This window comes from Plecotus auritus (genome assembly GCF_963455305.1).
Source record: "Plecotus auritus genome assembly, chromosome: 9".
NCBI lineage: Eukaryota > Metazoa > Chordata > Mammalia > Chiroptera > Vespertilionidae > Plecotus > Plecotus auritus.
Window position 1 is genome coordinate 116,115,864 of NC_137783.1, and position 14,459 is coordinate 116,130,322.

Below are 14,459 nucleotides of genomic sequence, written 5' to 3' on the forward strand. Positions count from 1 at the left end.
TGAAGCCCTCCTTAATCCCATCCCCTTGATCCCATCCCATCTCTCTTCTCCATCTCACCTCCGTCTTTATTGGAGATCTGTCCTTGGCCTGTAAACCTACTCAAGTTTGGCCTGCCCCTCAAGACGGGTGCAACAACGCTTTCCCGCGAGGCTCAGTGGTTGAGCGGCAACCTATGAAACAGGAGGTGATGGCTCATTCCCGGTCAGGGCACATGCCCAGGTCGTGGGCTCCATCCCCAGTGTGGGGCGTGCAGGAGGCAGTCAATCAATGATTATCTCTCATCATTGATGTTTCTCTCTCTCTAGCCCTCCCCCCCTTCCTCTCTGAAATTAATAAAAATATATATTTTTTAAAAAAGATGGGTGCAACTGGGCCACCTCTTTCATTGCGTAAAAATATGTTTGATTCTGTTTCCTCGTCAACCCTTCATTGCACAATCCTAGTAATCAGCTTGCTGTCCCTCAGAGTCCCAGGGTGCTTGCCCTTTTGAAAAGCAGTGCTCTCTGTGGAGAGGAACTCTGAAATGATGGGAATGGTAAACTTAAAATAACGAAACCTTCAAGCTTGTGTTCCGATCCCAAATCACATTCATTCACTTAACAATGTGTGAGTGCAAACTATATGCAGGGCCTTGGAGATAAAGAGCTAAAAAGACATAAATCCTTCCCCCAGGTGAGCTCACACAGTCAGGGGTCCTCAAACTTTTTAAACAGGGGGCCAGTTCACTGTCCCTCAGACCGTTGGAGGGCCGGACTATAGTTTTAAAAAAAAACAACTATGAACAAATTCCTATGCGCACTGCGGGCCCGGGACGAGTCGGCTGCTAAGCAGGACAGGCAGCGGCACCCGGCGGGCGGGATAAATGTCCTCGGCGGGCCGCATGTGGCCCGTGGGCCGTAGTTTGAGGACCCCTGCTAGGTTCTAGGAGAAATAAGTGGTAGCATATGCCAAAGGTCTAATACATATATGGGAGGAGACTTCTAAATTAAGATAATTCTATATACTTACTAAACTTTTTCCTGCAAAAAGAAACAAACAAAAGCAGCTGTTAATAGTTAACCATCACTTTCCAACCCTGTTCTCTGGCTTCTGCTCCCACCACATCTTTGAACCTGGAAACTGCTCTCCTTCCTTCAGGTCCCCACTGAAACGGGCCTCTCGGCCTCCGGTTCTCAGGGAACCACTGACCTGATTTGTTTGCACTTCCTAGAAGTTTGTATAAATTCAGTCTTTCAGTATGTACTCTCTTTGAATCATAGTTTTGCGCAGCAGAGCAATTTGATTTTCTTCCATGTGGTGGCATGAATTGGCAGTTCATTTCTTTTTATTGCTGGGTCATATTCCATTATATGGAGATACCTTTGTTTGTTTATAGGTTCACCTGTTGGTCGACACTTGGGTGGTTTCCACTTTTTGGCTATTACAAATAAAGCTTTGTGACTTCATGCAGAAGTCTTTGTATGGACATATGTTTTTCTTTTTCTTGAGTAAATACCTAGGAGTAGACTAACGAGGTCATGTGGTAGGTGTACATTTAACTTTCGAAGAAACAGTCTAAATTTCCAAAGTGATCATACCATTTTACATTCCCGAAAGCAGTGTGTGAGAATTCCAATTCCTCCACATCCTTGAGATAACTTAGTCTTTTTCATTTCAGCCATTCTAATAGGCATGTAGTGGAATATCATGGTGATTTTAATTTGCCTTTTCCTAATGACTGATGATACTGAGCATTTTTTCATGTGCTTATTTGCCATCCATATGGGAAGTATCTGGTAAAACCTTTCTCTTATTTTAATTGGGTTATTTTTTTTTTCTTATTCTTGAGTTTGGAGAGTTCTTTGTATATTCTGGATACATGTCCTTTATCAGATTTATGACTTGCAAATATTTTCTCCAAATCTGTGTCTCTCTTTTCATTCTCTTATGTTTTCTGAAGATCAGACATTTTTACTTTTAATGCAGTCCGATTTATCAATCTGTTCTTTTATGAATTGTGCTCCTGGTATCATATCTAAGAAATCATTGCCTACCTCGAACTGACAGATGTTTCTCCTAGGAAGGAATCAACTAATTTTAGATTTAATATTTTAGGTCTGTGCTCTATTTTTAGTAACTTTTGTGTATGGTATGAGGTTCATTTAAAAAAGAGAGAGAAAATATCCTATTGTTCCAATACCATTTGTTGAGAGGACTTTCCCATTTTTTCACCTTTATTGAAAATCGGCTGTCCTTTTATTTCTATACTGTGCATTCTGCCTCAATGGTCTGTTTGCCTTTCATGACACCAATACCACTCTGTCTTGATTTCTATAGCTTTGTAATAAGTCTTGAAATCAGGTGGTTCAGGACTTACAACTTTATTTTTTCAAACCAGAATGCCTATTTATTACTCCACAATTGTGAAGATCCCTTTGTAGTTATGCCCAGGGCCCATCCCCAACCTCGAATCAAGCTACTTGGCAAGTAAAATCAAAAAGTTGCTTGGTGCACTGCCCAGTGTGTCTTGGTGGTAGAGCATCAGCCCAAACACCAAAGAGTCACAGGTTCAATTCCTGGGTTGCAGGTTCTCAACCCCACCTCAGGGCCTGTTTGGGAGGCAACCAATCAATGTATCTCTCTCACAATAATGTTTCTCTCCCCACCCCCACCCCCCTCACCTTTCCACCCTCTCTAAAAATCAACGGGAAAAATATCCTCTGGTGAGGATTAAAAAAAAAAAAGTTTCTTGGTGAGTGTGAAGTCAGAACAAGAGAGAAGTAGTGATTTGGAGAGACTCTTTTACCCAAGTCCTGGAGAAACCAGGATGTGCTTCTTTCTCAAAATTGTTTTGGCTATTTTCGGTCATTTTCAACTTCACATTAATTTTAAATGAAATTTTCCAATTCTACAAAAACAAAACGAAACAAAACAAAAAGAACACAACCTGCTGGGATTTTGATTATAGATCAATTTGGGGAGAGTTGACTCTTAATAATATTGGGCCTTCCAATCTATGAACATGGTATATCTCTATTTAGATCACCTTTGATTTTTCTCAGGCATATTTTATAGTTTTCAGTGTATACGTTTTTCACCTCTTTTATAAGATTTATCCCTAACTATTGCATATTTTTCAATAATATTGTAAATGGTATTTTAAATTTTTTATTGTTCCATTGTTCATGACTAGTATATAGCAATACAGTTGAGGTTTTTGTGGTAAAATATGTATAACATACAATTAGCCATTTCACTGAGTGTACAACTCAGTGGCATCCATTACCTTCACAACATTGTGTTAGCATCACCACTATTAACACCTTTTTCATCACCCCACACAGGAACTCTGAACAGTGGCTCTGGCTTCCACTTTCCAGTGTTCCAGAAAGTTGTTCCTTGTTCCCTTACAGTATTCTGATCACCTGCACAGCACACTGTTGACCTTAGGAAAACTACTGAACGGCTGTGAGCCTCCATTTCCTCATCTTTGAGTTGGACGTAATAATAGTATGTATCTCATAGGGTTGTTGTGAGGATTAAATGTGCTAATGAGTGTAAGGCTGAATGGATGTGGAGTGCTTGGGACAGGGACAAGCACGTAGTACCTGCCATGTAATTGGTAGCTATTGTTATTTCTTCCTGGCCCATAGCGGGGCTCCTCCACTAACATCAGAACCTCTCTGTTGGATTGACTGAAAGGCCATTCCTAGATACAAAGGTAAGCGTGGTGACTCGGGTAGTCCCTACCTTTGCAATCAGGAGTTCTGTGAGGCGAGTGGGCAGGAAAGCAGGGGAGGCTGAGATGGGTCAGGACCACGTCTAGGGAGGCAGTCCAGGGACTGGAGAGGCATGACTAATAAAGACCTGGTGGGAACCAATTGGGACCCTTTGGGTGAGAGGGACACAGTTACAGGGATGAGAAGCAGGGTCAGACGGGGGACTCCGGGGCTGGGGACTTTAGCCAATGCCTGAGGCATGGGTGACAAGATTCAACTTCTCCAAGAGGGACGGGGCCTTTAGCTCCAGTGGGGAAGTCACAAGTTGATCAGGAACTGAAATGGAGCCCTCTCTTAGGACTTGGGCCCACCAGCCAACTCCAGTCCTCACTGCTGAGCTCAGAATCAACAGAGAAGGTGGCACAGGCAGCAGGGCCGACCAGGGGGGCGAGGGGGAGGGGGAGGCAGCCGGGCTGACTGCTGTGACATGTAGGTTCATTAGCAGCTTGTCCTGAAATAAGGAAGTGATGCTGTTACTGTCTGTTACTGTGTTTATGAAGCAGGATGATGTATTAGAGCGCTGTGAAGGGAGTCAGGGGTCCAGGATTTGATTCTAACAGCCCTTTAATTCCCATCCTGGCCTGGGCAAGCCACTGGCTCTCTGGGCCTGTTTGCCCTGCAGTTGAAGGGGCTGGACTAGTTGACAAAGCACTCTTGTAGTTCTGGGGTTCTGTAAGTATGTGATCTATGACCTCAGAGTGTTTTCTATGATTGGAAAGGCCATGGAAGGTTGGGATTGGAGGCCTTGGCCATGGTAGTGCCAACTTAGGGGTTGTTGGCAGGGGCAGCGGAGGTAGCCACCAGGGGCAGGTGATTGGAGGTCCTGCTTTGTTCCAGAGCTTTTAGCAGCTTTTGGTGAATGTTTAGCAGCACAGGACTTAGCCTGGGTGAGCAAATGGGGGGGATGGTGCCAAGATCATTGGAGGAATAGCTCTGGAGGAGGCGGTGGGTGGGGGCTGGTCTGTCTCCCATGCAGCTGGTGTGATCGGGGCTCAGGGTGATGAGGGCAAGGGGAGAGGTCAGTCATGGAGGCGAGGCAAGGACTTCTCAAGCCTTTGGTTCTTGCCCACACTGAGGTTTGAAGTCATCAGGCACTGCGGTTCCCCAAGTAGGGTCACTGGAGGTATTCAAGCAGAAAGACCCTTCAGAAAGGTGAACACCTTATACACTGAAAACTGTATCTGTGACAAAGGTAGAAGGAAGGGCCAGCTACAGCCATAGTGTGGAGAACGACTGATAAGCACGGGCTCACGTGCGCCCAGAGACACCTAATTCCTTAGGTCTGGAAGAGCCTGTGCCTGGATGACAGGTAATGCCAGCGGAGCCTGGGTCCCCTCCGGGATCCTGGCCCAGCATGAGCTTGGGAGGGGAGCACTCCTTTCTGTCCCTCCCGAGCATCCCGGCAGCGGGCTGTCCTGAAGTTGAGCAGGTAGGTCTGGATCAGGTGTGTGTTCCCGAGGCCTTGGGCAGATGATCTGGTCTTGTTTCTCCTTTTTCTTTTTTTCAATTTGCAATATTTATTGTATTCCTTAATATCCATGGTACTCTTTAATCAAGTGTATAAACTAATCTACCTAGGCTTTGCCATTCAAAGCTGGAAACATTCTTAGAAGCACATTATCTTAAAGTAACAGACTGGAATGATAAGCAAGTAAGTTTGAAAATATAGCCATCATCCGTAACATGCATTTTCCCAAATCATAACTCTAACATCTATATATATAAAAGGCTAAGCAACTTTCTGACCAGCCAGTAGGTATGATGCGCACTGACCACCAGGGGGCAGACACTCAACGCAGGACCTGCTAAGCTGCGGTGACTTGGCAGCAGCCATTCTCGGGTGACACACCCCGGAACCAGAGAGGAGGGAGCCCAATTCCGAGATGCGTCACCCAAGAACCGCCCTCTAGCAATCCAGGACCCCTTGGGGGATATCAGAGAGCCAGTTTCAGCCTGATCCCCACAGGCCAGGCCCAGGGACCCCACCTGCCGGAGGGACCCCACTCACTCCACAGATGCCTTTCGAGCCTCACACCACCCCAGGTGCTGCCAGCCGGCAGGGCAGGGACTTTGGGAGGTTGGCTCCAGGGTGTGTCCAGCCTGTCTCGCCCAGTCCAGCCCTGCCATCCACCTTCTAATTAATTTCCTTTCAATGTGCACGAATCCGTGCACCGGGGCACTAGTACATATATATTATTCTCTAGATCTCACAAGTTCATTTTACCAGAACTGGGAGAGTATGCTTTCAACCATGAGGCTCGTAGGAAAGACTATTTTAAACATGGAGTGTGCTTCTCAAAAGAAAAAAAGCCTCTTTCCTCCCTCTAATACCATGCATGACACAACAGTAGCTGTATATGAAGAGAAAGTGAGTTTCAATGACAACCATCACCAAAACACATGCATAAATTCCTGTATTCTGAACAAAGAACAACCTAGTTGTGTGGTGTGTGTGTTGGGGAGGGGGCGGGGTCTGTTGGTGAGTGGCAGGCCAGGTTGTGGGGAAGTCAGCAGGCTTAAGGCTTTAGGGAACTGCCTGGCCTTGCTGTTGCCAGGAGGCAGCTTTCCACAGCTGTGTGATGCTAGAGTACCGCACCAGCCGGCTGGAACCTAGTGTAAGGATGAGAGGCACGGAATTGAGGTCAGAGGGACGAGGGCCCAGCATCTGGGAACCTTGGGAGCCAGGGAGGGTCTACACGAGGGTAACTGGAACCCAGGATTATCATCGCACAAGGTCACTTTCCTCAGCAAAGACTTACTCCCAGCCTGGCTCTGCCTCCAGGCCCTCCCTCTCGGCACTGCAGACCAACTAAACACCACACCAGGAATGCCACGGGCACCAAGAGGGCATTGCCTTGCCCCGACACCCCCTCCAAAGTCCAGTGTGCCCTGGGTGGGACATTCTGGGCGGTGTTCTCTCTCCATCCCAAGTATCAAGAGCAGAGGCAGTGAGGGATGGGCTCCTCAGGGAGAAGGCTTCCATTGGTGTGTATCCCTGGGTGTGCAACTCAGTGTGTGTGCCAGAGAGTGTACCTGGGTATGTGCATGTTATGCCAGGGCATGTGTGCACAACTGAATGTATGTTGAGGAGTTTGGGCACCTTTACTGGAGGGCGTGTGCGCCACCCAGTGGCTATGTGGGTGTGTGCAAGTGGTGTGCATTTGAGTGGAGGCAGATGTGCTGGAGGGAACGGACTCTATGTGGAGACTAGCCAGCTCCCACCCTCTCTCCCTCTTTTGCCCCCGAGACAGGTGGGAGAGGATTGGGAAAGGGGGGAGAAGGGGCACATTGCCCCTTCCCCTGGCCCAGGACTAGGCATGATTGGAAAAGCGGCACTGGAGGGGTCCTTGGATGGAGGTGCTGAAAGGTACCTATGTGGCATTTGTTGCCTCGTTTCCATGCTGATCCTTCTCAAGGATGTGGGAGCTGGGACCCTACGCCCCCCACGAGGGGCTCTGGGGCAGTCCGGGCCGCATCAATGTTGGATGAGCCCGCGCTGCCTCCGTGCGCCTAGATAGCATCTTGCCCTGTCTCACTTTTAGTGTAACCGGAGAGGCCAGCCTGAGCCTGGGACTTGTGATCTTCTCGCAAAGACGCCACCTACGGGGACCAGAGCTGGGGTGGGCAGGCTGGCGCGGGCGGGCTCCGGTGGCGTGTCCCAGGACCCGGTGGGCACCCCACTGGCTGGGCCCCGCCTGGCGGGGCGGGGGTCGGTTCCAGCCTGGCCTCTCCTGGGCCACTGGGTCCCGGTGCTGGGTTACACCTCCTCCCCCCTCCGGCCACCTCGTCCTCCCCGGGGTGTCATCTGTCCCGTGGCGTGTCCTTGGGGCAGTTCAGTCCCATCCCCCACCCGCCTTTGAGGGTTTCCTGTTTGGGAAGGGGCTGGAGGGACATCAGCTGGACCGTGAGAGATCCCAGTGGGAACGGAAGGGGAGTAGCTGCGGCTGCGCAGAGCCTCCCTCTGCAGGTGAGTGTGTGGGGGAAATGGAGAGAGGGCAGGACTGAGATCTGGGGGTCCCCTGGCCAAGCTTCTCACCACCCGACCTGTTCTACCCCAGCCCCTTGTGACACCACCTCCAACCTTGCTCTAGGAGGCAGCGGTGAGCTCCTAGTCCCTGAGCCTCTGGTACTTGTTGGCAGTTTTGGGATGAAGTTATGACTGGGCTGTGGCCTCAGTGGTGGAGCGTGGACAGCCACTGCGGTGGGTAGTGAGTTTGGATCAAATAGGCAACCTGGGGCCAGGTGGGCTGGCAGCCTGTTTTTGCAAACAGCTGAATGGAACACATGCTCGCCTGTTTGTTTACATATGGTCTCTGGCTACTGTGACACTATAGCTTCAGAGTTGAGCACAGCCTGCGAGCCTCAGAATTTACTGTCTGGCCCTTTAAGAAAATGTTTGCTCACCCCTCTCAGGTATTCCCCAGTGCATGTTCCCCTTTACCCTACACTTGTCTGTTCTCTTCCTCTCCCCCCACTCCTGGCCACATTCCCTCTCCTCCCCCTGCACCCGCACACACCTGGCTCACCCCAGGCTGGGTGCTCTTCGAGCCTGGGCACTGTACATTGAGTTAGCTGTGCAGGTGAGTGAGCTGATGATGAGCACAGCTTCTCTGGGCCCCCACATCTATCGCAGCACCTGAGGCTGAGCTGGCCAGTTCTGGGTGTGGGCTTCCTGCCACCTCTCCGAGGCCAGGATCCGCGGACAGAGCTGAGGTCCCAGTGAACCTCAGTGAAGCAGTGGGGAGACACTGCTGAGGGAGGAGAAGTTATAGGGCACCAGTGTGCCCTGGAGGATCCTGGGAGCTCCAAGGGCACAGCCCCTCCCCTGCCTGCTGCCCAAGAGCTTCCAGGTCCTGGGCTTATCATGCCACTTTCTTCAAGTTCCAGCTGTTGTGGACAAAGCCGGACCACTTTCCATTTGCACAGCTGAGTTCTGGGATCTGTCTCCGGAAGGAGAGGAACAGAGGGGTATCCCAGTGCCCAAAGGCAGAGCTGCATTTCCACTACTCCATCACTAGGTGGCGCCCTCGAGGTGTCGGCTCGCTCTGCCTGGAATGCTGAGTGTTCTGGCACTGCCTGTGTTTCGCGGTCCAACTCCAACCTGAGAGGTTATGGACACATACACTCTGAACCCCTCCAGGCCCCGTCTGCTCGCTGAGGCAGCTTAGCAACACCTCCAGACTGCAGTTCAGGACATTTTTACTCGGACTGCCTGCAGTTGTAGCCATCAGCCATTACCTGCCTGTTTATCCTCCTCTCCAGGGTTCCTTGAGAGCAGGGGCTGTCTTATTCTCCTCTGGGCCACAGGGCCTGGCACAGCGGAGAGGGCAGAAGATGTGTGTGGTGAATGATATGCCACCACTGCACCAGTGTGGTGGGAGGGAGCTGGGGCAGGGGCAGGGCAGCCTTTCCTGTCCAGCCTGGTTGTGGGTGGGGCCAGCATTTTGGGGCTCCCCAAATAGGGTGAGAGGCACCGAGGAGACACAGGCTAGGGCCGGAGAATGCCGCTTGTTCCCAGGGAGCGTTTCCAGGCACACCTGGTCTGGTCTGGCACGGAGAGCAAGCACACGCTGCTCGTCGGGGTGGAGACGGGCCAGGTGGGCTCTACGCCTGTGGTGGCCTTGGCCCGTCACCTGGCCCCAGCTCAGGCCGACCCAGGAGCCTCTGGTCTAACAGGGGATAACTGTGTGGCTGTGCAAGGGTCCCTGACAGAGGCCTCAAAGGCTGCATGTGCATTGGGGAATACAGCCACCACCCTCCCCCTCCGTGAACCCAGAAACTGCTTTGACAGCTCGGGACAATGTCCACAAGGGACCTCCACCAGCCCAAGTCTGGGCAGTGAGTGAGGTCTGAGGTCGGGATTCTGCCAGGAGGCCAGGGACCATGGGTGGGCGATGGGTGGGCGTCCCTCCCACTGCAGTGCCCAGGGAGAAGGGTGGGGTTTCTGTTGACTGTCCCACTGAGTGAGGGAGGCCAGGCCAGCTGGTGCCCTTGGGAAGAGGCGGCTTGAGGAAGCCCCTCCCTGAGGGCTGACACCGACATGCAGGTGCCATTTCCCTGCCTAGCGCAGGCTCCAGGGAAGACTGGCATCACTCACCGGGTAATTACTGGTTTGGGTTCGATTTCCATTCAAAACAGTAATCCCAGCCTGAGCTGGGTGTCAGATCTGAAGGTTGATTATTAGTAACACTTATCAACAGCCTCTCAGCTTCAGGCAATTACAGCTGATCTGCCATCCCTGCTCCCAGTGGTGCAAAGCTGCCAGCCTCTCCCCTGCCACCCTCCGCCCCTCCGTTCCCCTCTCCCCTCCCCTCCCCTCTCTCCCTCTCCCTTCCCCTTCCCTCCACAGCCAGCCTGAGGGAGGGCAGGAGGCGGGAGCCTCTCTCTGAGTTACTGTCACCCCCCGTAGTTGGGGGGCCATGTGCATGCTAGGCACCTGTGCTCCCCAACAGCAACCTTCAAGTTGCACAGTCTTGTAAAATCTGAATTGGATTCTGTCAGAACTGACAGGAACTCATGTCTCCTGGCTCCCTGTCACATGACGCCTTTTCAGCTGCCTCAGGCTCCCTCCTGCCCCTGACTCAGTCTGTCTTCCCCTCCGGGCCTGAGACTAGGGTAATGAGGCAGGTACAAAATTTAAGGAACTGCCAAAAAGCTCAGTAACCCAGGTAAGTAATATGTTCATACGATAATTTTTAAAAAGCAAAAGAATGTAAAAACATCCCTAATGAACAAAACCAAAAATTTGGTAAAGGCAGGCTGCAGGGCGTGGCCTCCTCGCCTCACCCTCATTCCAGCCCCGGAGGACCCTGTCTGTGTTTTAAAAATTGATACTTTATTGAAGATAATTTTGCATTCATTTTGATTTAAATATCATTTATCTTGATCACTGAGTTTTTTGGCACTTTCTTAAATTTTATATCCCAGGTGAATGCCTCATTCAACTCACCCTACTCCTGGCCCTGCTCCCTACTTCCTGTTGGGCCCTGTACCCCTATTCTTTTCAGTTCTCACTGTCTACTGCCTCAAGTTGGGGCTCAGCTTCTGTATGAACTGGGGCCCCACCCTAGGCTGTCCTCCCTGAATGCCCGTTCTCCACCCCATCCCTCTGAACCTGCTTCATCCTCGGACACCTCCAAGAGGGTCTGCAGGTTGCCATGGTAACTACTCTGGTAATTGGAGGACAGAACACGCTGGGCTTGCTCCATTCCTATAATCATGCCCAGCCAGGGCGGGATAAGTACAGGCATGCCCGATAGAGTCCCTGATGCACGAATCTCAAAGGAAGCTGAGACATTGCTGGACGTGAATGGAGATGGAGGAAATTACATGTACCTGAATTCCTCCCGGGGAGAGGACAGCGTGTGGCTAATGGAAGACCGTGATGATCTGTGTGACAGGGAGGCGAATCGCTGAAGTAGACATGGATGCTGGCTAAGCAGCCTTCTGCAGAGGGTAGGTCGTATTCACTGAAGGGCTTTTGCTTTGCTGAGCAGGAGCTGACAGCTGAGGCAAACCGGTCATTGGAGAATGCCCCCCTCCCCTGTGCGCAACCCCCTCCCTTAGCTGTGCTCAGGTTGTCTGAGGGTTAAATATGTCAGAAAGATCCATGTTGAAGGGGGTGCCCAGGATGCCAAACCCTATCTGGGACTTGCGGCATTGTCATGTCAAGGCCCAGGCCCGGGTCCCTGGGCCGCTCTGTGCCCAGAAGCCATCACAGTGGGAGGCCCGGGCTTCTCAGGTGAGATGTGTTGGGAGTGCTCTGCCCCCACAGTCCCCCTCTGAGGCCTCCCTAGCGCCTGAGAGCCACACACTCCAGTCGCCCAGCCTGGCAGCAGGGCACCCAGTGCCTGCTCTGCCGCTGACAAGGCGGGTCCCTCCCCTGAGCCTCAGTGTCCTCTTCTGGGAAATATCAACAGTAGTGCCCTCCCTCGAAGGCCGTGCTCACCATGAAAGCAGCCAACGTGTAACAGTGCTCTGACACTGCCAAGCGCCGGGCCAGCCGGAGAGTCATGTCTGCAGGGCTCTGGAGCACAGAACTAGAACCAAAGGGAAGTGTGCTTGGACTGGATTTGAGGTGAAGGAATTGCCCACCACAGAGGCGGAGGGACCACCCAGGAGAGAGTGAGCCCTGGCGCTGCAAGTGTGCGCACAGAGGCTGCAGAATCACCTGCCCATCAGCTTCCTTCAAAGGGCTTCCTGCCAGGGAGGGTGACCCTTGAGGGATGCAGTTGATTCAGCGCTGAGGTCCCCTGATTCTCTTTGCCCATCCTTCCCCCAGGGTGTCATATAGCTGAGCCCCACCCAGCCTCCAGGTGAGGATGGGCCTCCTTGGAGGCAGCTGGCTTCACCTGCAGTCGATAGGGCTTTTCCCTGGTTCGCATTCCCTGATTTAATGTGTGGACCAGGGTGCAAACCTGAGATCTTGGGCAGGAAGGGGACCATGGAGTACACTGTGTTTGAGAAGGTGGTGGTCTGAGTATCGGCTTTGAGATGCCCTTTGACCCTGACTGGAAAGTTCCATGCAGCCCGCAGCGGGACAGAAGACACGCAAGCGTTTATGAGAGACAGAGGCGTGAGGTCTCCCGTCCCAGGCAGGCACACGCATACGGTTCCCCACCCGGAAGCTGCTGGCGTTGGAGCTCTGAGACTGTGTCACAGTAGAGAGGACAGCAGACTGAGGCTGGGAGACCTGCTCTGACCCTTCCTCCCTCTGATTTTCCCACGGGTGTCATGAAGGGTGGGGTGAGATGCCCTTCCTAGCTGACAGTCTCAGCTGACTGACTGGTTCCCTGTTTTCTGGAGGCCATGGGCATTAACGGAATGGCCTCGGCTGTGCACCTTCTCCCCAGCCGCTGACAGTCTCCCCCCAAGTCTTTACCGGTCTGCTTGGCAAGACTGAGGGGCCAAGGCCTCCAGGGTCTAGTCAGAGTGGGGTCAGCCACGTCCAGTTAGGCATCATTTTCCCCTCAGAAATTTGAAATTGAATCCCAGAGTCCTGATTATTCTTCTAAGCACCCACTGAAGAGTGTGGCCAAGGGTCGACAAGAAGGGGGAAGAAGTGGACTGGATGTAGGGAAGAGACAGGAGGAGGGGACATGACCCAGACGTAGAGTGAGCGCCTGGTGGCGGGTGAGGCCGGAGGGCCAGCAGGACTTGGGCAGAGCACCGCAGCTAAGCTTCTGCCCTGAGGCGATGGGAGTGGCGGAGGGTTTAGGCAGGGTCGGAGACATAATCAGATGGGCAGTTAGCACGCAGCTCGCTCTGGTGCCAGCGGAAGGCGGATTTAGAGGAGCACGTTGGAGGCAGACACCATCCTGATGCCCAAGATCTGGACAGCAGACAGGGCTGGCTGACCTCGGATGTGGGACTAGTGAAGAGGGTGGTGAGGTTGAGAGATGCTTGGTAGGTGACTCCAGAAGGGTTTGATGGCTGTCTGCATTGCCAGAGAAGGTGGACAAGAAAAGTGGGAAGCTATGGTGGTGTCTGGGGGGCTGGTTGTCACTCACAGAGACAGAATGTATAAGATCAGTGCTCAGACTCACGGAGGCCCCAGCTGCGCACCTCAGTGTGAAGTGTCGTGGACATCCAGGGCCATGTGTCCAGAGAGCACGTAGATAGAGGGGTCTAGATTTTAGGAGAGGGATGGGCCCATGATGTAGCATGGAGATCCTTGATGTAAGGGTATGGGACTTGAAGCCCTGTGAGGGGATAAGGTCACTCAGGTACTCTTCAGGTGGAGAGAGAGGACAAGAAACTGAGGACACAGACAAGGAAACCCTAGATCTCCCATCATCCCTCAGATGGACAAAGTGTGTGTCCCTCAGCACAGAGCCTGCTATGGAACCCTACCCAGCCCAGGGCTGGCCAGAGTGCCAGTGAATGTGGTCCTCTGGCTGTGGTCCTCCAGGTGGGGCCTTGAGCCTCCGTGCATCTGGTTTTGCCTGGGTTGCTATGGTAACCACAGATGCAGGGATATACCCTCTCTGTGTTGCTGTGGAAATTAGCAGCTGGGTGTCCCTGAGTGGCATGGCTGCTTAGGCCTTGGGGACTTAGTCTGGTCCTGAAGGGCCTAGGAGGGAGACCGTGACCAGCAGAGAGGGTTTCCATGTCCTAATGAATCCGTGTTAGTCTAACGATGGCCATGGTGATGGAGAAAGACACCCAATGGCTTGTGCTAGCTTCGGGCCTGAGCCCAGTGAGACAAGGACCGGCACAGCTCCAGGTTGTGTGTGTAGCCCGTACAGGACCGGTCCCCAAACTCGGCTCATCCTCTGGCTGCCATGGGGCCTAGGGTCCCTTTGCTTTCTCTCTGGGTTTGCGCCCTTTTGCCAAGACAGGGATTTTGTTCCCAGGAGGCACTCCCCGGCCCATGGGATCTCAGCATTCAAAGCAACTAAGGAAACCTGGGCCCCTGAAACGGGGCCACCGAAGAGATCGGTAAGCACTCAACACCCCCACCTTTAGCCCATGGACCCCACCTCACGTCCACTCCACCCCTACCCCCCTAATGACCTCACCCCTGAGCAGTTCCAAGGCCTCCCCTTCTCCATCACCACATGGGGTCCCACCTCGCACACCTTCCAAAGCCTCGGCTGTAGACAGGTGAACGAGGAGGCTTCGCTCCTCCGCCTGCCCCGGACCTCGGGGGCTTCCTCCACACGGAGGGAGGCCTCTGCCCTTGGCAGCTCCGGCTCTGC

General features: G+C 52.5%; 1 protein-coding gene across 1 annotated transcript in view; it reads left to right on the top strand.

Moving 5' to 3' along the window:
* Nucleotides 1–14,042: 14,042 nt before the first annotated feature.
* TUB (TUB bipartite transcription factor) overlaps nucleotides 14,043–14,459 on the top strand; it is a gene marked incomplete at its 5' end in the record, with an annotated part of 56,034 nt that continues 55,617 nt past the window's right edge. The window contains 2 exon segments of the mRNA XM_080642200.1: nucleotides 14,043–14,084; nucleotides 14,087–14,199. Of these exon segments, the coding sequence (XP_080498326.1) occupies nucleotides 14,043–14,084; nucleotides 14,087–14,199 (155 nt within the window).